Source organism: Bombina bombina, chromosome 1 (genome assembly GCF_027579735.1).
Source record: "Bombina bombina isolate aBomBom1 chromosome 1, aBomBom1.pri, whole genome shotgun sequence".
Taxonomy (NCBI): Eukaryota; Metazoa; Chordata; class Amphibia; order Anura; family Bombinatoridae; genus Bombina; species Bombina bombina.
In genome coordinates, this window is record NC_069499.1 from 1,268,832,792 (window position 1) to 1,268,858,039 (window position 25,248).

The 25,248-nt window shown below is 36.8% G+C and overlaps 1 protein-coding gene across 1 annotated transcript in view; it reads left to right on the forward strand.

Annotated features, from left to right (window-relative positions):
- The window catches only part of JPH3 (junctophilin 3), a 377,966-nt gene that overhangs the window by 335,276 nt on the left and 17,442 nt on the right, over window positions 1–25,248 (forward strand). The window contains exon 4 of the mRNA XM_053701187.1: window positions 11,453–12,344. Within this exon, the coding sequence (XP_053557162.1) occupies window positions 11,453–12,344 (892 nt within the window). The remainder of the gene's footprint in view (window positions 1–11,452; window positions 12,345–25,248) is intronic.

The window sequence follows — 25,248 nt, forward strand, 5'->3', positions numbered from 1 at the left end:
AAGGGGGGTCAAAAGAGGGGGGGGCTGATTTATGAGGATACCTATATCTCAAAAAACAAAGATGATACAGTCGTGAAAATTGGTATTTAGATTCTCCTTGAAAAATAAAGAAACCTGTTTTACCATTTCCCCAAAATCCACTTAAGGGGAGACAAAAGAGGGGGGGGGGCTGATTTATGAGGATACATATATCTCAAAAAACGACTATGTTATAGACGCTAAAATTGGTATTTAGATTCTGCTTGAAAAATAAAGAAACATGTGTTTTACCATTTCCCCAAAATCCACTTAAGGGGGATCAAAAGGAGGGGCTGATTTATGAGGATACCTATATCTCAAAAAACGACAATGTTACAGATGTGAAAAATGGTATTTAGATTCTCCTTGAAAAATAAAGAAATACGTATTTTACCATTTCCCAAAAATTCACTTAAGGGGGTCAAAAGAGGGGGGCTAATTTATGAGAATGCCTATATCTCAAAAATCAACGATAATACAGATGTGAAAACTGGTATTTAGATTCTCTTTGAAAAATAAAGAAACACGTATTTTACTATTTTCCCAAAATTCACTTAAGGGGGGTCAAAAGAGGGAGGTATTTAGATTCTGCTTGAAAAATAAAAAAAAAATGCGTTTTACCATTTCCCCAAAAGCCACTTAAGGTGGGTCAAATGGGGGGGGGGGGGCTGATTTATGATGATACCTATATCTCAAAAACCAACAATGTTACAGACGTGAAAAATGGTATTTAGATTTTCCTTGAAAAATAAAGAAATAATTATTGTACCATTTCCCCAAAATCCACTTAAAGGGACACTGTACCCAATTTTTTTCTTTCGTGATTCAGATTGAGCATGAAATTTTAAGCAACTTTCTAATTTACTCCTATTATCAAATTTTCTTCATTCTCTTGGTATCTTTATTTGAAATGCACAAATGTAAGTTTAGATGCCGGCCCATTTTTGGTGAACAACCTGGGTTGTCCTTGCTGATTGGTGGATAAATTCATCCACCAATATAAAAGTGCTGTCCAGAGTACTGAAACCAAAAAAGCTTAGATGCTTTCTTTTTCAAATAAAGATAGCAAGAGAATGAAGAAAATTTGATAATAGGAGCAAATTGGAAAGTTGCTTAAAATTGCATGCTCTTTCTGAATTACAAAAGACATTTTTTGGGTTCAGTGTCCCTTTAAGGGGGGGTCAAAAGAAGGGGGGGCTGATTTATGAGGATACCTATATCTCAAAAAACACAATGTCACAGACGTGAAAATTAGTATTTAGATTCTCCTTGAAAAATAAAGAAATAATTGTTTTACCATTTCCCCAAAATCCACTTAATGTGGGTCAAAAGAGGGCGGCTAATACCTATATCTCACAAACCGATGATGTTACAGACGTGAACATTTTGGTATTTAGATTCTCCTTGAAAAATAAAGAAAACCGTGTTTTACCATTTCACCAAAATCCACTTAAGGTGGGTCAAAAGAGGGGGGCTAATTTATGAGGATACCTATATCTCAAAAAACGATGATGTTACAGACGTGAAAATTCGTATTTAGATTCTCCATTATAAATAAAGAAACATATGTTTTACTATTTCCCGAAATCCACTTAAGGGGGGTCAAAAGGGGGGGTGATTTATAAGGATACCTATATCTCAAAAACCAAAGATGTTACAGACATGAAAATTACTATTTAGATTATGAGAAACACAGAGAATTAATGAAAACTCAAGAAGTTCATGTCAGCGAGTGTGCAACCGAACGGGTACACATGTGAAGGCACATGTTGTTGCAAGTGGTAGGGTTTTTCACTATTTTTTACAAATCACAAAATCCACGCAAGCGAAGCTGCGGGCAACAGCTAGTTTTATATATATATATATATATATATATATACACACACACATATTTATACGTGTATATATCTCTATATTATATTATATATATCTCTATATCTCTATATATTTTTTTCTAACACCTGAGACCTCATATCATTGAGCCCTTATAAATTTTAATTGCAATTTTTTTTTTCAACAATTTTTATTAGATAGTGTAATTATGAGTGTACTTTTAAATGTATTTTTGATGTATTTTGACTTTTTATTCTCGCTTAACAATTAACCAGAGCTCTGAGGTTGTGCTAACCTGTAACACATTAAAATGTAATCGTGCTCAAGCAACGCATTTACTTTGAACTTCTAAGACATGTGCTACTTCCAACACGCGCAGACACCCACCGTAAAACCCGATATCGCTCACACATGCCACTCGCAATCCGGCCCTTGTTTGGCATATTCAGTTTTTCCAAAACTAAAGAAAAGTCTTGTAATTACAAGGTGTTAAATGTCCCTTAAAGTAGAAGGAAACTTTTCCCTTATTCCTGAGTGTCTATCCTGTGTAGTAAACGATAGTTACCAGGAGTCTGACTGTCTAATTAAAATACAAATGTGATTCATGACAAAACTGAGCATTGTTTGCAGTGGGTACATTGCTCTTTATTATTCCTGAGGCCTTTTAATATTTGTTACTTTCAAACTGTTTATAAAAAAAACTGCAAATATGTAAAGCTTCTGTTTTCTGTTCTTTAAAGGGACATTCAACACTGCCCACAACATTAATCTATGTTGAAAAACTAAAAATCAAGATCAAGCTGCAACATGCCCCCTTTCTCTTACTTCCTGCCTTCACTGTTGAATCGTCTACGATAACTTCCAAATTTGTGTCCTAACATGGCTTCCTAACTCCCCCCACCGTGACGTATTCATCTTCTTTTTCAAACCAGCAGCCAATGATAGCCCATTCCTCGGACTGCAATCCAAGCGCGTTCACGGCCGTTAGCGCATGCGCATAGGGGTTTTACCTAATAGAACGAAGTAGAGTACTATGCGTAATATAAGCGGAACGGAAACAACTTGGCTTATTATGGTTCCGCTTTTATTGTTTCTAGTTAATCGCGCATGCGCTAATGGCCGTGAACGCGCTTTGCATTGAAGTACGAGAAATGGGATATCACTGGCAGCTAGTTTGAAGAAGAAGCTCTATACGTCACAGTGGGGGGAGTTAAGCAGCCATATTAGGACACCAATTTTGAAGTTATCGTAGACGATTCAACAGTGAAGGCAGGAAGTAAGAGAAAGGGGGCACGTTGCAGCTTGATCTTGATTTGTAGTTTTTCAACATAGATTAATGTTGTGGGCAGTGTTGAATGTCCCTTTAAGCAAACCCAAAGTGTAAGGTATAGCTTTAGAAAGGCAGTAACAATTTTAATCTGTGAAAGCACACTGGGTCTATCACAGGATGCAACAATATGCACCCCATTACAAACAGGATACTTTAGAGACCATCCTGGAGTCATTTGATGATCATCAAACTACTTTAGAAGTCATTTGCATATCATCAGACATCATCAGGCTTGTAAAGTCATAAGTTAAGGTAAAAAAGTTCTGGGTGATGACTTCAGAATGATTAGCAGATTACCTTACTGAAGAAGAATAGAGAGAGGGCGCCACAATAGCGTGATATCGTCTGGAATGCAGGTACGGATAAAAGAAGATTTTATGCTTACCAGATGGTGTGGCACTGTACTGTAACCAGTGCAAGAGAGCAGGCTAGCACTTAACAGTGGCTAGTACACTGTAGGAGCCAGGCTCCAAAGGCACTTGTCCTAGTTGCAACTTGGTGTTTCTCTCCTGTTGTCTGGACTTGTATGGACTTCAGGTGCTGCAAAGGAGTAATCTTATGTGTGTTGTTCAGATGGTATGTATGAACCACAACACAGACAACTTCAAATAAAAATGTCTTTTAATATTTTATGATGCGTTTCTCAACCTACAGGGGTTGTTTCATCAGATAAAAAAGTGAATGTCATCATTAACAATTGTTGGCAATTTATACACATTTGTGTATCAAAAGAGGAAGTTGTCATCAAATATGTAATCCAATAGAAAAACATTTGTGTGCATTCAGCTGTGGAACCAACACAGGATCCCAGCTGTTACAATTTGGATAATCAGACTAATTTGCAAGGTTGTATGTGTATGAGAATCTAAAATTTAACCTGTTAGTTGCAAAAATGGGTGAAATATAACAATCTTGTCACTTTATGTTTACTACCATTTATTACATATGTAACCTCACTAAATTTTGTTATAATAGATGCTATTCATTTGCATTTAAAAGATAATATATTTGGTTAAAATGTTAGCAGATAAAAAAGTGTGTGTGTAAGAGGTAAAGTAATTCAAAATACAATTCTGAATGGGAGACAGAGTTTTAGACCTGTTGTTTATATTTAAGCATATGAAGATGTTAAATCTTTGTAGTGGATAGAAAGAGTGTATGTATGAAGTAAAATGGTTTATAATCAAAATTTGAATGGGAATCTATATTTTTGAACCTATTGTTTGTATTTAAGCATATGAAAAATGTTAAATTCTTGTAGATGATGTATGTTTGTATAGATGGTCACTTTGTTTACTTTGTTGTTTACTTTACTTTGTTTGAGCTCAATAAAATATTTTAATAAAATAAACATTCTAAATCTAGAAAAGATGTTTGTACATTTTAGATGCCTATACACAAAACAAATTGTTCAGTAAATAGGAATATTTGGGTGTATGTGTATCCATGCACACATAATTGTACACACACATACACAATATGTATATATACTAGCACACACACACACACGTTCTTTACAAGGAGAAAGGGGGTGTATCTTCCTGTTTTCTTTCCTCTTTCTTTATTCTTACAATTATGTGTGCATGGATACACATACACCCAAATATTCCTATTTACTGAACAATTTGTTTTGTGTATAGGCATCTAAAATGTACAAACATCTTTTCTAGATTTAGAATGTTTATTTTATTAAAATATTTTATTGAGCTCAAACAAAGTAAAGTAAACAACAAAGTAAACAAAGTGACCATCTATACAAACATACATCATCTACAAGAATTTAACATTTTTCATATGCTTAAATACAAACAATAGGTTCAAAAATTTAGATTCCCATTCAAATTTTGATTATAAACCATTTTACTTCATACATACACTCTTTCTATCCACTACAAAGATTTAACATCTTCATATGCTTAAATATAAACAATAGGTCTAAAACTCTGTCTCCCATTCAGAATTGTATTTTGAATTACTTTACCTCTTACACACACACTTTTTTATCTGCTAACATTTTAACCAAATATATTATCTTTTAAATGCAAATGAATAGCATCTATTATAACAAAATTTAGTGAGGTTACATATGTAATAAATGGTAGTAAACATAAAGTGACAAGATTGTTATATTTCACCCATTTTTGCAACTAACAGGTTAAATTTTAGATTCTCATACACATACAACCTTGCAAATTAGTCTGATTATCCAAATTGTAACAGCTGGGATCCTGTGTTGGTTCCACAGCTGAATGCACACAAATGTTTTTCTATTGGATTACATATTTGATGACAACTTCCTCTTTTGATACACAAATGTGTATAAATTGCCAACAATTGTTAATGATGACATTCACTTTTTTATCTGATGAAACAACCCCTGTAGGTTGAGAAACGCATCATAAAATATTAAAAGACATTTTTATTTGAAGTTGTCTGTGTTGTGGTTCATACATACCATCTGAACAACACACATAAGATTACTCCTTTGCAGCACCTGAAGTCCATACAAGTCCAGACAACAGGAGAGAAACACCAAGTTGCAACTAGGACAAGTGCCTTTGGAGCCTGGCTCCTACAGTGTACTAGCCACTGTTAAGTGCTAGCCTGCTCTCTTGCACTGGTTACAGTACAGTGCCACACCATCTGGTAAGCATAAAATCTTCTTTTATCCGTACCTGCATTTCAGACGATATCACGCTATTGTGGCGCCCTCTCTCTATTCTTCTTCAACAGTTGTTCCACACTCTCTGGGATCAAGAGGAGCAGCCTGATTCATTATTCCATTCAAGAGGACATCTTTATTCCCTATTTACCACCAGCATATGGACAGTAAACAGGACTAATACGGTAGACTTGATCTACTATATCAATAGTACAATAATTTGGTTTTAAATTGTATAATGTTTTCTTTTTAAACACCAGCGCTCTTTTATATCCCTTTACTGGGATATTTTTACTAGATTACCTTACAGGTTACTTCACAAGCATGACAGCCAGTGAATGACTCTAGAGTCATCTCATTTAAATATTTCGACCTGTGGGCATATTTCTGGATGGCTTCTGATGACTAGTCTGGAGTCATCAATAACTTCAAAATGACTCCAGGAAGATCATCCTTTTCGACTAGGTACTCTTCAAGATGGTGGGGTCCAGTATAAAACTTTACCAATGGCTTCTGTAAAGGGTTAAAATAAGCAAAGAGCTGAAGGTACAGGAGGAAAAACACAAGCTTGGTGAGCATTAATAGATTCAATGTTTTCTTACAGCGCTGAAAGTTTGGACCTATAGCTCCTGTCTATAGTGGGTCCCCAGGTGCCCACTTTTAGAGAATCTGTGTAAAAAACGTGGTTTAGAAAGGAGCGCCAAATCTTGGCGAGGTCTGGTGCAGTATAGGTTTGAAAGTATGGTATTCTGTCTGATAAATTGTATAGCGCTATAGCTCAGCTACAATTATGGTAGTTGTGCTGTATAGATGTGTAGGTTTTGATATCTAGATATAAGATCTGAGAGTAGCACAGTTGATATATAAAAGCATTTAATACATATTAAACATATAAAACAAGGGTGTCGTTTAAAATATGTTCTAACAGAACGGCAAAAAATAATGTATAAAAACACATAGACACATAAATATCTATAAAAATCTATAAAAACACGCGTGTTTTGCTTTTTAGCTGTATGTATAAATCTAAAGATAATAAACAATAAATCTGAAAATAAAATACAAAAAATATATTTGAAAACAATAATGTCCAATAATCCCTTCTCAAGGTTTAAGAGATATATAAAAAAGGTTAAATAGTGTCCGAGAATCCCTTCTCAGAGTAAAGGGATATAAGTAGATTTTCACATGTGTATCCAAAAAATAAACCGTCCAAATTTAAGTGTTATCCAAAAACGTGGTATGAATGGATAGTGCAAATCCAGCAGATTCAAAAGTTCTATTAAAAAAACTTTGTAAAAAACATTTCAAAAAAACATTTGAAAAACATCAAAATGAAGGTAGATAAAGTCTATCAAAATATGGTGACAAATGATAATCCGTGAAGTCAATCCAAAATAGTGATAAAAATAAATCCAAAAAAGATGTAAAATATCCAAAAAAATCCAAAAAATAAAAAACAAAAAAACAAACAAAAAACAAAACAAAAAACAAAAAACAAAACAAAACAAAAAATAAATGATTAGTATGTGCACAAACTAGTGAGATTGATCCCAAAAAAGGGGCTTATGTGGAGGGGTTATGTTTCCATGTAGAAAAAATTATTTGCTGTATAAAAAGACAAGATAAGGGATATAAAAATAAGCAAAAAATACAAAAATATAAATAAAAATAATCCTAGGGAATCTTCAAACCCTGAAAATAAAAGATAATAACAATAGTGTAATACTGTATTATAATTCAACAATCAAGGAATAAATAGCTCACCATAGCTCTGTCAACGCGTTTTGGCCCACAAGAGAGGCCTTTATCAAGACTATAGTATGGTGTGGGTGAGCTGGAGACTTTATACCTTTCTCTAACCAATCAAATTGCATTGAAATTGCGCCAAATTTTTCGCGCCAAAATTTCGCGCCAAAATTTCCCGCCAAAAATGTGGTACCGGAAGTGTTGAGCCGGAAGTGCTCATCTGTATATTAAAAAAGTTCACATTTGTCTCTTTATCGTTTAGATAAGGCTTTTATTTAGACATTGTCTATGTATATGTTTATTAAACATTGTCTATGTTATTCCTAATGTGTTCGTATTATATGCCTTAGTAGTTGGCTTTGGGGTCAATTGTTATGGTGTGCCGGTGTTTTTTTAAACCGGAAATGGCCGCTGAGATGTAAACATCCGGTTAAGCTATATCGGATGTTTATGGGTAAGGCGGAAATGGTATTTGCTCTGTACCAATCAGATCCGGAGGGGCAGAGAGCAATTATCCCACATGTAGGGCCAGTTTTGCAGCTTGGCATGAGATATATGGCAAAATACCGGTACGTTTCTGAACCGGAAGTAGCCGGAAAAAATAGGATACTTTAACTTTTTTTTGTTTTTTATTTTTTGGATATTTTACATCTTTTTTGGATTTATTTTTATCACTATTTTGGATTGACTTCACGGATTATCATTTGTCACCATATTTTGATAGACTTTATCTACCTTCATTTTGATGTTTTTCAAATGTTTTTTTGAAATGTTTTTTACAAAGTTTTTTTAATAGAACTTTTGAATCTGCTGGATTTGCACTATCCATTCATACCACGTTTTTGGATAACACTTAAATTTGGACGGTTTATTTTTTGGATACACATGTGAAAATCTACTTATATCCCTTTACTCTGAGAAGGGATTCTCGGACACTATTTAACCTTTTTTATATATCTCTTAAACCTTGAGAAGGGATTATTGGACATTATTGTTTTCAAATATATTTTTTGTATTTTATTTTCAGATTTATTGTTTATTATCTTTAGATTTATACATACAGCTAAAAAGCAAAGCACGCGTGTTTTTATAGATTTTTATAGATATTTATGTGTCTATGTGTTTTTATACATTATTTTTTGCCGTTCTGTTAGAACATATTTTAAACGACACCCTTGTTTTATATGTTTAATATGTATTAAATGCTTTTATATATCAACTGTGCTACTCTCAGATCTTATATCTAGATATCAAAACCTACACATCTATACAGCACAACTACCATAATTGTAGCTGAGCTATAGCGCTATACAATTTATCAGACAGAATACCATACTTGGTGAGCATTAACCCTGTTACTGAAATTGTGACCAGGAGTAATTGTAATTGTAAAATATTTGCATGTCTGTTTTGTTAGGGTAATGTAGTCTTAATGGATAGGAGAAAGAAAATGTCTACAGGAGATGGTTGTGGGCGTTCTTGACGCTTTTGACCTTCATTGGGGCCCAGCATGCAGAATATCATTCATGTGTTTCAGAGTTGTGTCTTTCTATTTCAAAGCTGAGGAGGTTGTCTCGTTTTTGTTTGCCTTACATATCTATTCAAATGTTTTCAAGTTATTTTTCTTGCATATGTTTGTTTTTTAACATGTTTGTTCTGTAAGGTTCTGAAGATATTCTTATGATAGAACTCTATGAGTGAACAGTTATTAGATAGATGTGGCTTCATTGTTTATAATGGTGACTTGAGTGTAACTGTTACAAGAGGCAGTATACATATTTATGATTTTTTTTTTGAGTATCAATGTTTTGGCAAGTTTTTTTCCATAAGATATTTAGTAAAAAAACGGTTTTATTTGATTCTAGGCCAATGAGGATACGGTAAAGAAGAAATCTGTAAATAACAGACATTTATAATCTAGAGATAATGGCAGATGGGAAGATATTTGCTAGGGAACATTTTCCTCAACTCTTCTTTGAATATTCCATTATTTTTTTTAGATTTTCATTAGAATTCACTCCCACCTTCAAAACATACTAATGCTGCTAAATTAGTTAGGTGTCTTCAGTTTGTGCTCTCGTAAAGTATTTCAGTGACTATTAAAAAAAAAATGTTCTAGTCATATTTTAAACCATGAGATTGACACCTCTAAACTGCTCACAAGTGAGAGCACATTTGGGCCATTGACAGGGAAGATCTCTAAAATAAAACTCTGCTGATTGTGTTGTTTTCCACTACTTGCTGAAATGCATAAAATACTTCAGTTTAGCTGGATCTGATGCATGTTATACACAGATCAGTGCGGGAGCTCATTTGCATCTGGCTTCTGATTACCTACTGCAAAGTATACCAAGTAGACATACTCATTAGGGTTTTCAAGGGGTGTAAACCTTAACTGCTATGGGTTTGCAAAACCCTGTAAAAATTGCATATAACAATTACTTTCTTCAATTAACTAGTTCAAGGGACACTATTCTCAAAATTGATGTCATTCAAACAAACATCTTAATATGATGAGGGATTTGTTTTTGCATTACAATATGTGAAATAAACATAGTTTATGTAAATGTAAATTGAAGCAAATATGCCATTATCAGTTGTATACTTCCTGCTTATGCTCTTAAGCTGATAGGTATTTCCTGCGTATGCTCATTAGTTGATAGGTACTTCCTGCTTATGCTCTCTGGCTGATAGGTACTTTGTGCTTTGGCAGATAGGTACTTCCTGCCTATGCTCTTTGGCTGATATGTACTTTCTGCTCATGCTCATTGGCAGATAGGTACTTCCTGCTTATGCTCATTGGCTGATATGTACTTCCTGTTTATGCTCATTTGCAGATAGGTACTTCCTGCTTATTCTCATTGGCTGACAGGTACTTCCTGCTTATGCTCATTGGCTGATAGGTACTTCCTGTTTATGCTCTTTGGCTGATATGTACTTCCTGCTTATGCTCATTGGCTGATAGATACTTCCTGCTTATGCTCTTTGGCTGATAGGTACTTCCTGCATATGCTCATTAAGAATTGGAACTACCTATCAGTCAATGAGCATTTGTATGAAGTGTACTACTAATACTGGTAAATTAGTTTAAATTAACATTTGAACAACTTTTACTTCATATCTTTGCAGGCAAAAATTATTTATAAACATAATGCTCTTTTATATGGATGACAGAACATTTTTGTGCAATGGGCTTTTATGTAAAACAGACAATCATTTAAATTAAAGTATAAGTATTTAAGCACATTTTTTGTACTATTTTTTAATTAATATTACATAAACAGCTTCTTATGGGCATAGTGTAAACTTGAAATTTCAGTGTCCATTTTAATACAATAGAATAATAGAACAATAGGTGCATTGGAGCCAGTGAATAAAGGGAATCTAGAGGGGCCTAAAATCAGGAGCCCTTAACATTATGTATGCAGTTCCAAAGGACATATGGTACAATCCCTGATCCTCCAAAAATGGTTATTGCTTTCTTATCTGCATTTTGTTTCCATAGTTGCATACCTTTCTTTATTTCCTGTGCCAGCTCTATGTAGGTAAAGTTGTACCCTGAAGGCAAAAATGCAATTCAGAGAAATATTTGGATATCATATAACAGTATAGCCATAGATGGATATAGAAGATCTGTTTTTGAAACTATGATAAATTGGCTTTAATTAAAGCAAATAGAGTTTTACTTTTATTCAATAGCCATAGTTCTTGATCGGAAATTGAAATATCCTAGGTTGCCTTGCTAGTCATTGTAGATGTGATTGAAAAACTACAGTGAATAAATGGGCTAATTTGTAGTATGGTGATATTTGTTGACTAAAATTACAATTGACTAATTATAACATGTTCTCTGTCCCTAGGGCTTAAATGCCAGAGGCCAAAACATCAGAACTCAAGTGACGATATTGAGGTTATCTCAACAGAGACCCCACCACAACAGGACAGCCCAGAACTTTACAGGAAGGGGACAACGCCATCAGATGTTACTCCTGATGAGAGTCCCATGAGAAGCCCCATGTGCAGTCCACCCTCTACCCCACCCTTGCCTCAGCCAGCTCCCAAGTCTAGAAACAAAAGTGCTCACTTCTCTAGGCAACTTTCAGTGGATGAGGACAGGGGAGGAGATATACAAATGCTGCTGGAAGGGCGAGGTGGGGACTATGTTAGACCCAATAGTTGGAGTGAAGTTGGAGGGGGTAGAATAGGGATTTCACAGGGAAACCCATTGGGACCGTGCTCTATCCCAGAAGACCTCCTGATGAAGAGCACTGGTCACAAACATGTGGTGTCCAACCACAAGCCAAGAGAAAGGTGGTCAGATTCTCCAACTACAATATCATGGACTTCCCACAGGACACATAACCACAGCCCAAGTGGCAATAAGCTGCTGGAGGTGGATGAGGAGAAACTGAGCAATTATGAAATGGAAATGAAGCCCTTGAAGAGGATGGATTCTTATATGCAAGAGATACACACCCAAAAAAGACACTACAACAAAACAGGGTCCCGGAACCAAACTGAGGGCTACAACTTAGAGGACCGCATGTATGGAGTCCAGAGACTGAGGTCAAAACCTCAGAGCAAAGAGAACTTCAGGCCGGCATCTTCTGCTGAGCCCACCGTGCAGAAACTGGATACTCTGCGGTTTGGGGAGAAAGGGGAATCAAGGCTCTTAAGGCGAGATCTTACCCTTTCCCCACCGCAAAAATCTTTACCTGTTGCACTAGAATCAGACGAGGAAAATACAGCGGAGTCCAAACCCACAGTAAGTGTACAGTTAGGTTTATCTGTTAGGTTTATCTTATTCTGGATGAAAAGTTCTTTTCTGTATGTTATGTAAGATTTTTAATAGTTTCTCTTATTTTTTCCCTACATAGTTAGAAATAGAAATGCATGCACGATGTTTACAAAAATTGCAATATAGTAAAAACATTTCTAGCGTGCAACTAAAAGTTAAAATATCTTAAAAATAGAAATATGACCTTAGTAGTTTCAGTGCACTGTGAACTTATATTCATTTTTCAATATGCAAGTACAAAGATATCTTACAGGTTTGTCAGATTCTGGTGATAGTGACTCGTTTTCCATTAAAAAATGCATGATTAAATATTTAATTGTCTTCAGTACCGCTGAGTTCAGTTGATGGCATGAACATTCTTTTTTCTATGTTTCCATCTTTATTAAACTGTAAAACAAATAATACAAATCACAATGAAAAAGGTATACAACATGATATTGATCATATAAAAATAAATATATTAATAACAATTGCAAAAAAATCTGTATATATAAATATGAAAAATGGCATACATATATCATCCTCCTGTATATGTCTTTATCCTCATCAAGTTAAGATAGGCAGCATAATTAAGCTACAGACCATTAAAGGGACACTGAACCCAAATTTTTTATTTTGTGATTCAGATAGAGCATGCAATTTTAAGCAGCGTTCTAATTTACTCCTATTATCAATTTTCTTCGTTCTCTTGCTATCTTATTTGAAAAAGAAGGCATGTAAGCTAAGGAGCCAGCCAATTTTTGGTTCAGACCTGGACAGCACTTGTTTATTGGTGGGTGAATTTATACACCAATCAGCAAGAACAACCCAGTTTGTTCACCAAAAATCGGCCACATCTAAACTTACATTCTTGCTTTTCAAATAAAGATACCAAGAGAATGAAGAAACTTTGATAATAGGAGTAAATTAAAAAACATCGCTGAATGCGGACAGCATACGCTGTCCGTAGTGAACTGCTTGTGCAATACCGCCCCCTGCAGATTCGCAGCCAATCGGCCACTAGCAATCATATAGGAGGCGTATGAGTTAAGGAACAGCAGTCTATAGATCACTGCTTCTTAACCCCTAAAGGCTCCAGCGGAAACAGGGTGAATTGGCCCAATTCGGCCAATAATAAATTGACCCCTCTACCTGAATCACGAAAGAAAACATTTGGGTTCAGTGTCCCTTTAAGGAAGAGGGTATGAACATTGTTTGCATGCAAGATCAGTTGGGAACGTCTTGGAGAAGATAAGAGACCTCTGTGGTAGATGACATACTTTGCAGTTACAGAGATGCAATAAAGGCATCTACAATCAAATTGACTTTGTATGCTTCAAATCGTTTGTTGAAAAGCATATGTACATATCCTCAGCAGCAGCAATGGACTACTGGAACCTGGCTGGTGGTTGGGGGGGCTACACACATTTTGCTCTTTGTGTCTGGTATTGTGTTAGAAAGCTTGTGGGACTAATGCTCACTCCAGTGACAGGTTAATATGACAGATGTTTATTATGGTCAGTAATTTCTTTATTTCCAGAATCTGTGGAACACAGGAAATGTGAATTTGCAATGGTTGTTGGCTCTATTCACCAACTGTTAATATAAATATATTGACAAACGTTTCTTTTAATGCTATTGGTGTCCCTTAACCATGACAAGCAATGCTTTAACTGAAGACCTATCATGTAAATGATGTATACGTAGCACAGACTGCTGGTGGCTAATTACATTACAAAAACAAGGTCAGGAGAAGTACACTTGGTTATGTTGTTCAAGAATAGTTATGACTTGGAGCAATTAGTGGCAAATTTAATTTAATTAGTAGAACATTTCAATGGTCTTCAACAATGTCCTCAGGCTAAAGCAGCGGTAAACGATCATTAGAAAATATATAACTGGTAGAAAAGCATCTTTTAACCCCTTTCTCTGAAAGAGGTGCATTGCAATAACTCTTAGCCCTCTCCTAGCAGCTAATGAGTTATCTCATTATTTCAGACACAATTAGTGATAGGATTGCTTGTGATTTGTGATAATAATGGAGAAGGGTGCTTATCAATTTTTTTTGTTTAGTTTATGTACTTTTTTTTACCATGAATCAGTATCATTATGTACTGTCCCCTACTCATGTATCCAGCTTTATGGAATTAGCTAGCGCTTTATAAATTAATACTAGTCTTAAAGCCCGTGTACACAGGCCATTTTTTGCAGTACAGCGGTCCCACCCCTTGCTCTCTCTCTATCCCCCCTCTCTTTTGCTCTCTCTTTCTCCCCTCTCTTTTGCTCTCTCTTTCTCCCCTCTCTTTTGCTCTCTCTGTCCCGCTTCTCTTTTGCTCTCTCTCTTCCCCCTCTCTTTTGCTCTCTCTCACCCCCCTCTCTTTTGCTCTCTCTCTCCCCTCTCTTTTGCTCTCTCTCTCTCCCCCTCTTTTGCTGTCTCTCCCTCCCTCTCTTGTTGCTCTCTCTCTCCCCCTCTTTTGCTGTCTCTCTCTCCCTCTCTTTTGCTCTCTCTCTCCCCCTCTTTTTGCTGTCTCTCTCTCCCTCTCTTTTGCTCTCTCTCTCTCCCCTCTCTTTTGCTCTCTCTCCCCCTCTTTTGCTGTCTCTCTCTCCCTCTCTTTTGCTCTCTCTCTCTCCCCCCTCTTTTGCTGTCTCTATCCCTCTCTTTTGCTCTCTATCTTCCCCCCTCTCGTTTGCTCTCTCTCCTCTCGTTTGCTCTCTCTCTCCTCTCATTTGCTCTCTCCACTCTTTTGCTGTCTCTCCCCCTCTCTTTTGTGCTCTCTCCCCCCTCTCTTTTGCAGTCTCTCCCCCTCTCTTTTGCGTTCTCCCCCCACTCTTTTGCGCTCTCTCTACCTCTCTTTTGTGCTCTCTCCCCCCTCTCTTTTGTGCTCTCTCCCCTCTCTTTTGTGCTCTCTCCCCCCTCTCTTTTGTGCTCTCTCCCCCCTCTTTTGTGCTCTCTCCCCCCTCTCTTTTGTGCTCTCTCCCCCTCTCTTTTGTGCTCTCTCCCCTCTCTTTTGTGCTCTCTCCCCCCTCTCTTTTGTGCTCTCTCCCCCTCTCTTTGTGCTCTCTCCCCCTCTCTTTTGTGCTCTCTCCCCCCCTCTTTTGTGCTCTCTCCCTCCTCTATTTTGTGCTCTCTCCCACCTCTCTTTTGTGCTCTCCCCCCCTCTCTTTTGTGCTCTCCCCCCCCTCTCTTTTGTGCTCTCTCCCCCCTCTCTTTTGTGCTCTCTCCCCCCTCTCTTTTGTGCTCTCTCCCCCTCTTTTGTGCTCTCCACCCTCTTTTGTGCTCTCTCCCCCCTCTCTTTTGTGCTCTCTCCCCCTCTCTTTTGTGCTCTCTCCCCCCTCTTTTGTGCTCTCTCCCCCCTCTCTTTTGTGCTCTCACCCCCTCTCTTTTGTGCTCTCTCCCCCTCTCTTTTGCGCTCTCTCTACCTCTCTTTTGTGCTCTCTCCCCCCTCTCTTTTGTGCTCTCTCCCCCCTCTCTTTTGTACTCTCTCCCCCTTCTTTTGTGCTCTCTCCCCCCTCTTTTGTGCTCTCTCCCTCCTCTATTTTGTGCTCTCTCCCACCTCTCTTTTGTGCTCTCCCCCCCTCTCTTTTGTGCTCTCTCCCCCTCTCTTTTGTGCTCTCTCCCCCTCTCTTTTGTGCTCTCTCCCCCTCTCTTTTGTGCTCTCTCCCCCTCTCTTTTGTGCTCTCTCCCCCTCTCTTTTGTGCTCTCTCCACCCTCTTTTGTGCTCTCTCCCCCCTCTCTTTTGTGCTCTCTCCCCCTCTCTTTTGTGCTCTCTCCCCCCTCTTTTGTGCTCTCTCACCCCCTCTCTTTTGTGCTCTCACCCCCTCTCTTTTGTGCTCTCACCCCCTCTCTTTTGTGCTCTCTCCCCCTCTCTTTTGCGCTCTCTCTACCTCTCTTTTGTGCTCTCTCCCCCCCTCTTCTTTTGTGCTCTCTCCCCCCTCTCTTTTTGTACTCTCTCCCCTTCTTTTGTGCTCTCTCCCTCCTCTATTTTGTGCTCTCTCCACCTCTCTTTTGTGTTCTCCCCCTCTCTTTTGTGCTCCCCCCCCTCTCTTTGTGCTCTCTCCCCCCTCTCTTTTGTGCTCTCTCCCCCTCTCTTTTGTGCTCTCTCCCCCTCTCTTTTGTGCTCTCTCCCCCTCTTTTGTGCTCTCTCCCCCCTCTCTTTTGTGCTCTCTCCCCCTCTCTTTTGGTGCTCTCTCCCCCTCTCTTTTGTGCTCTCTCCCCCCTCTCTTTTTGTGCTCTCTCCCCCTCTCTTTTGTGCTCTCTCCCCCTCTCTTTTGTGCTCTCTCCCCCCTCTCTTTTGTGCACTCTCCAACCTCTCTTTTGTGCTCTCCCCCCTCTCTTTTGTGCTCTCTCTCCCCCCTCTCTTTTGCTGTCTCTCTCCCTCTCTCTATGCCCCCTCTTTAGAGCTCTCTGTCTGCCCGGCATCTGGCCCCGCCCCGTCATGCCTGGCCCTGCCGACGTTGCGCCCGCCCGGCCACGCACACTCCATCACACGCCAGGTCAGTTGGAAGGCCAGGTGTGTTTGTCCTTGCGCGCAGTCTCTACTGTGCATGACAGCTTCGGACAAACACACTTGGCCTTTTATTATATAGGATTATTAATAGCAAAAATTAACCTTGTGAAACCCATGATCAACCGAGGAACTGGTGTTTTGTCAATTAGATCTAGTTCATAAACGAAACTGACATTTACAATTTCTTGGCATTATTGTTCTTTATTTATTGTTTAGTAAGATGTCAGTGTTACAGTGAGGTAGAATGACTGCCTTTCAAAACAGGTACTTTGGGGCACAAGGTAAGATAGCTTAATGAGTCTTTAGAAAAAAAATGTGTTAAAGGGAAAGTAAAGTCACAATTAAACTTCTATGATTCTGATAGAACATGTGATTTTAACAAAAAATCCAGTTTACTTCTTTTATCAAATTTGCTTTATTCTATTGGTAGCCTTTTTTAAAAGCAAGATAGAAATGTACGATATAAAATCATACAATAGGGTGCGCTATATTAATATACAAGGTATGTGCATATAAATGTGTGTAAGTGGATTGTGCTATTTGTGTGAGTATTGGCACCTGGGTGAATATAACCGCTAAAAATATATATAAGATGTCTTATTTAAAGTGTACACCTAAGAAACTGAATAGGTCTGGATAAGTAGATAAGTGACTTCACATAAGCGATGGTGTGTATTTTATAAAAACTTCATCCCCTAAAAAAGTGCATACATATAAATCAAGTGATACAGTGTTACTTGTATTGAAAATAAATAGGATATAATGAAATATTATATTATTGAAAAATATATATAAAAAACACAATACAAACGATTTCACATATAGTGCAGAGTCATTGATAGATAGATGAAATAAACATTGTTGAAATCAATAATTCTGGAAGGCTGCTCCACTCCAAACCGGTGGTAAATCGGTTGAACTGAAAAAATAGAAAACAGAAAGAGGAGAGCGCCTAATGGTGTAATATCGTCAAGATCAAGAGTGGTACAGGTATAAAAAGTCTCTGCCAAATGGATACTCACAAAGAGCTTGGCACTCGCAAGTAGTGCATATAGGCGGGCTGACCTTTATACAGCAGTCAGTACACTGAATATATGGAAGTCGTATCGGAAATCTGTAGTAATAGAAAAAGAAACACAAAAGACCAATAGTGCAATATCGTCTGAATCCGAAATGGGCACAGCAAAGGGCACAGTGTCAGCAAGATGTATACTCACAATGGAGTTGGCACTCCCAAGTAGTGCATTAGAGCAGGCTGACCTTCATACAGCAGTCAGCGCGCTGATAGTTAGTAGCTGTAGTTGGTAGCTGTAGCTGTTATCGGCTTAGGCTTGTCCTCTGCTCACCGGCGTGCGTGCTGAATACTCAGCTATAGCTAGGCTGTTAGCTGTGGAAAGTAAAACCTCTAGGTATGCCGTGAACACACCCAGAGATGCACCTGAGGCTCGTTCCAGGCTTCAGAAAACACAAGGTGCATACAAAAAGGTAAGCCACTGAAAATGGGTGACTAAAAAGTTTTTTTAAAAAACAAATTAGAGAAGGAAGTCAGCGGACAAAATGTTAGGTAAAAATAATCTAAAAGAGGTTTATTTAAGAGCTATAACAACGCGTTTCTCGGCCGAATAAAGCTCACTGGCCGTTTCATCAGGTAAGTGTATAGGTATAGCGGGAAAACCACATTTAAAAATACATAGGGAGGTCATGATTGGTTAGTACATCCACCAATAGATGACCAAACATTTTGTTACATTTAAAATACAATATTTCGCTTGACATCCTACAAAAATACTTTCGTTACATATAATCACAAAAAAGAAAATGGTGTGTACATGGAAACAATGTTAAAAAATATATATAATTTAGAAACCGCGGAGGAAACATTTTGTTCTTTAACAGGATACTAAGCAGCTCATTATTATCCTGTCATAATAAAAGAAATGGACAAAAAATTGTAGGGACAAATGAGGCCACAAGAACTATAGAAATTGAACATCAAATTGATAATTCTGCTGTTTTAATAATGTATTAAATTACAGATTCTAGTCGAGTCTTCAATGTCATGTACTGGTGTAAGTCCCTGTGTTATGAATGACCGTAATAAGTATGTTGACGCTCACTCATTGAGACACAATTTATTTTATATATATATAATATATGCATTTGAAATGGTATGATAGAATTCTTATACCTATAATACATGATGCAATATAACTGATACTATGTACTTTGAAATAAAAATGGCATGTATTTGGTGTGTTCTATTTAAAAACATCACACTACAGGGAAACTATTTTATGCCTGTATAGAATATGCAGATAATAGTGTAGGTAATTTAATAAAATTATGTTTATTACTTAAATGCTGCCAGATCCAAGTTAGAATTCAGCCCTGAAGGCCACAGAGTATTCAACTTGTGAATCCAGAAGGTTTCACGTTGTCTTAATTTAATAATTCTATTATAATCTGTTGAAGGGGGTATATAGTCTATAGGATAAAATTTGAAAATTTCAGGATTGCCCTGATGTTTATTCAGGCAATGTTCTGGTATGCTATGTTTAATCTTTTTCTTTTTGCAATTTTTACAATTGCGTAAATGTTCTCCCCACCTAGTTCTTGCTTTTCTTGAGGTACGACCCACGTATTGGGCCCCACATATACATTCAAGGACATAAATTACAAAGATAGAATTACAATTTAAAAAATTTTTGATAGGAAAAATTTCCCCGGTTATTTTTGAGGTAAAATTTTTCATACCAGATGGTATGTATTTGCAAGTATTACAGCCTCTTTTCCCACATTTGTAGACTCCTATGTGACTAAGAAAATTTGTGTTATTGTTGGATTTTTGTAGAAAAAAAATGTGTTTCACTTTTTTACTGGGAGCTAGCTTACTCCTCAGAGTAGGAGCCCTGTGTATACGATTTTGGGATATCTATCTACTAAATTTTTTAAGATGGGATCTCTAAGTATTATTGGCCAATGTTTGTTAAGAATCTGTCTTATCTGTTTATGATTATTATTGTATTGAGTGATAAACAATGGTTTTGCTGAAAAATTATCATTCTCTCTTTTTTTGTTATGAGTCTTATTTTTGTTTAGTAAAGTATCCCTATCTAGGAGTCTGGCCTTGTCTCTACAGGTTATCAAAAGGTCGTTAGGATAACCTTTATCAAGGAACCTTTGATAGATGATTTTACTCTGCAGGTCAAAGGATTCTAGCGATGAACAATTGCGTCGAATTCTTTCGAATTGACTGAAGGGGATGTTTGATAGCCAGTTTATATGATGGTTACTTTTGAAATTTAAATAACTATTGCTGTCTACTTTCTTAAAAATGTTTTTGAGCAAAGATTTCCTAACTGGTCCCAGCTTAGTGTCAAATCTAAAAAATCTATTGTCTGCTTGTTGATGTCAGCAGTAAATGACAAACCAAAATCATTTTGGTTAAGGGAAGCAGCAAACAGTGTTGCTGAGGAAAGGTCACCTCTCCATAGGAAAATCAAGTCATCAATGTAGCGGCCATAGAACACCAGGACTCGCCCCAGCTGAGGAATTAAAGATGTAAATGTCCTCAAATATGCCCATAAAAATGTTGGCAAAGCTGGGGGCGAATCTGGTGCCCATGGCCGTACCCTTGATTTGTAAGTAAAATAAATCCTGAAACATAAAATAAATTATGTTGTAAAATGAATCTAATACAATCTATAATATACTCTTTTTGAAAGTGGGGCATGTAGTGATCTTCATTTAGTTTTAGCAAGATTGTCTGTAAGCCTAATTCGTGAGAAATGTTGGAATAGAGAGAACTAACGTCACAGGTATCCATATTAGGTCACCATTATTTTTAAAGTCCTTAATTTTGTTAAGTAGATGCGTACTGTCTTTAATGTAGGATCTGAGGCCAACAACATGTTTCTGTAAAAAAAGATCAATGTAGTAAGATAAATTATATGTTAAGTTGTCTATCCCTGCAATAATTGGTCGGCCAGGGGGGTGTTTTTGATCCTTATGGATTTTTGGCAAATGATAATAATGTGCTACACTTGGGTTGCTAACTTTGAGAAAATTTCTTTCATCTTTATTTAGAATATTAAGATTGGAGCCTCTTTCAATCAATATATGATATTCTTTTAAAAAATAGGTGTGGGGTCTGTTTTTAGGACTCTATAGTAATTGTTGTCATTCAGAATCCGTTTGGCTTCTGATAAGTAGTCACAAAAATCTTGTATCACTATTCCTCCTCCCTTGTCAGCATCCCGTATGATGATATTGGGGTTGTCTGCGAGGGAGGAGACTGCCTTCCTTTCACCTTGTAATTTGTAAAAATTCTTTTTTGATGACTTTAAAGAGATTTTTTCAAGATCGTCGATTACTAAATTATGGTAAATTTCAACATATTGGCTACATCCCAATGGAGGAGAGAATGATGATTTCATTTTTACGTCAGTATGAATGACACTTTCAAAAAGTTGATCAGTAAGAGAATTTATAGAGCCTTGGGTAGAGATAATTCTTTCTCCCATATTCATATTATCAGTAAGAATGCAGATAGTATCGTTCTCTAAAAGATTATGTTTTTTTAAATTTTTTTGGGCAAAATATTTTTGCAATGATAGTTTCCTGGTAAATCTATTTAGGTCTACAAAAAGATTAAAGTATTGTGGGGATTGGGGTGGGACAAAATGATAAACCCTTATGAAGAATTCTTTTTTCCTCTATGGATAAGATGTGGGATGATAAGTTAAAAATGCCCTTATCTAATTTGTTATGTTTTTCTTTCTTTGGTGGCAATACCTCTCCCTCTTGTGCCTCTTGGTCTAAATGAAAGGTCTTTTTCTGGGATTTGGGTTCTTCTATAACACAAATTTTCTTAGTCACATAGGAGTCTACAAATGTGGGAAAAGAGGCTGTAATACTTGCAAATACATCCATCTGGTATGAAAATTTTACCTCCAAAAATAACCGGGGAAATTTTTCCTATCAAAAATTTTTTAAATTGTAATTCTATTCTTTGTAATTTATGTCCTTGAATGTATATGTGGGGGCCCAATACGTGGGTCGTACCTCAAGAAAAGCAAGAACTAGGTAGGGAGGTACATTTACGCAATTGTAAAAATTGCAAAAAGAAAAAGATTAAACATAGCATACCAGACCTTGCCTGAATAAACATCAGGGCAATCCTGAAATTTTCAATTTTATCCTATAGACTATATACCCCCTTCAACAGATTATAATAGAATTATTAAATTAAGACAACGTGAAACCTTCTGGATTCACAAGTTGAATACTCTGTGGCCTTCAGGGCTGAATTCTAACTTGGATCTGGCAGCATTTAAGTAATAAACATAATTTTATTAAATTACCTACACTATTATCTGCATATTCTATACAGGCATAAAATAGTTTCCCTGTAGTGTGATGTTTTTAAATAGAACACACCAAATACATTGCCATTTTTATTTCAAAGTACATAGTATCAGTTATATTGCATCATGTATTATAGGTATAAGAATTCTATCATACCATTTCAAATGCATATATTATATATATATAAAATAAATTGTGTCTCAATGAGTGAGCGTCAACAATACTTATTACGGTCATTCATAACACAGGGACTTACACAGTACATGACATTGAAGACTCGACTAGAATCTGTAATTTAATACATTATTAAAACAGCAGAATTATCAATTTGATGTTCAATTTCTATAGTTCTTGTGGCCTCATTTGTCCCTACAATTTTTTGTCCATTTCTTTTATTATGACAGGATAATAATGAGCTGCTTAGTATCCTGTTAAAGAACAAAATGTTTCCTCCGCGGTTTCTAAATTATATATATTTTTTAACATTGTTTCCATGTACACACCATTTTCTTTTTTTGTGATTATATGTAACGAAAGTATTTTGTTAGGATGTCAGCAAAATATTGTATTTTAAATGTAACAAAATGTTTGGTCATCTATTGGTGGATGTACTAACCAATCATGACCTCCCTATGTATTTTTAAATGTGGTTTTCCCGCTATACCTATACACTTACCTGATGAAACGGCCAGTGAGCTTTATTCGGCCGAGAAACGCGTTGTTATAGCTCTTAAATAAACCTCTTTTAGATTATTTTTACCTAACATTTTGTCCGCTGACTTCCTTCTCTAATTTGTTTTTTAAAAAAAACTTTTTAGTCACCCATTTTCAGTGGCTTACCTTTTTGTATGCACCTTGTGTTTTCTGAAGCCTGGAACGAGCCTCAGGTGCATCTCTGGGTGTGTTCACGGCATACCTAGAGGTTTTACTTTCCACAGCTAACAGCCTTGCTATAGCTGAGTATTCAGCACGCACGCCGGTGAGCAGAGGACAAGCCTAAGCCGATAACAGCTACAGCTACCAACTACAGCTACTAACTATCAGCGCGCTGACTGCTGTATGAAGGTCAGCCTGCCCTAATGCACTACTTGGGAGTGCCAACTCCATTGTGAGTATACATCTTGCTGACACTGTGCCCTTTGCTGTGCCCATTTCGGATTCAGACGATATTGCACTATTGGTCTTTTGTGTTTCTTTTTCTATTACTACAGATTTCGATACGACTTCCATTATTCAGTGTACTGACTGCTGTATAAAGGTCAGCCCGCCTATATGCACTACTTGCGAGTGCCAAGCTCTTTGTGAGTATCCATTTGGCAGAGACTTTTTATACCTGTACCACTCTGATCTTGACGATATTACACCATTAGGCGCTCTCTCTTTCTGTTTTCTATTTTTTAAAAGCATACTTAGGTAGCTCAGGAGAAGCAATAATACTAATAATACTGGGCAGCACATGGTAATGGTTGCTGCTCATATACGCCTCATGCCATTGGCTTACCAGATATGTTAAGCTAGCACCCAGTAGTGATCCTAAGCCCTACTCTTCAACAACATTGTTTTAAAAAATGCTGTAACAAGTTTACTAAATTAAAACAAAACCAAAGGGCAATATACTCAAAATCAAATTATACGTAACATGTTTAACTAGTATCAAATAATGCAATGCCTTTTTTTATTTTTCCTATGTTTCTTGTAATTTACCTCTATAGGTTATGTTATTGTACCTTTTCTACCTCCTAGAGAAGATTGGGGTGCATACCTATTCTATAGTTTATCTGGCCCTTGCAACCCATGTCATGGTGCTAGCTTATATCAGAACAGAACATGTACATTTAAACCCCTGGCTGGCCTCAGTCTGGGCCTGTCAAAATTTCAAGAAGGGCTTACTAAACCTACCCTTTGCAAAAACCTACAATGTTTTTGATAAGGTCCCACATTTCATTTCATCAGAATTTAAAAGTGACAACAGCCACCATTAGAAAACCATAAAATTTATATAATTTATATGTCAGGAAAATGTGGTTAAACATGCAGGCATAATACAGAACTTATTTAATATTCTCTTATTTAAAAACTGTAATGAGAAATAGAGAGACGCGTGGACTCAAGTGTAGATTATCATTTTTAATCACACTGCACACATAAAATTACACACTCACAAGATATCCATAAAAAGCAGGCACTGTAATGTAATATCCAGTTGACGAGCAATCCTCCACTTGGGTATGTTTCGGTCCGTACAAACACCCACTGAGTAGTCACAGAAAAGTCACTACAAGTAGCGTCTGGTCCGTCAAATCCTGTGCATGGATGTATCTATCCCAGTATCGGACGCTCCAACAAGCGGTGCTGCAAGTAACAGGAAGTAAACAAACCCTCGGCCGTATGCCACAAGATCACAGCGTGCACTCCGGATCTACGGCAGACTCATAGGGACACAAAAAGAATAGTAGACTGATTTTTCACACATGCTTCTCTAAAGTGAGTACTTTCTGGACTGACCAAATATCACAGGATTGTATAATAAACTGGTCGATAGAACATTTATAGTTCATTCAGTTTATCATAACATATCTAATATATAGCATTATAATTTTGTATTTATAACTTTGTATTTTCATTCTATGATATAGATATAACAGCGCTTCGTGGTGTATATTGGTTTACACATTTGTTTTTTATTCTAACAACATATTTATAATAAACTGGGACAACTCATGAATGAACATTGGCATATACTGGGTTTGGATCCAAAACTAAGTTTTGCCTGCCAGGTCACTCCTATGATTGGATACAAACAGAATACTAACCTAAGAGACCTGTTGATCCAAACAGATCCTGTTAAATGCTATACTACTAGGGGTTTATAAGAGAGACCCATTAAAGGATGTTATAAATGCCCCATTGTACTACATGCAATGGACTTATTGCTACAAAGATGTTTAACCATCCACATAATAACAAAAAATTCCTAATTCGACATTCTATAACTTGTACTACT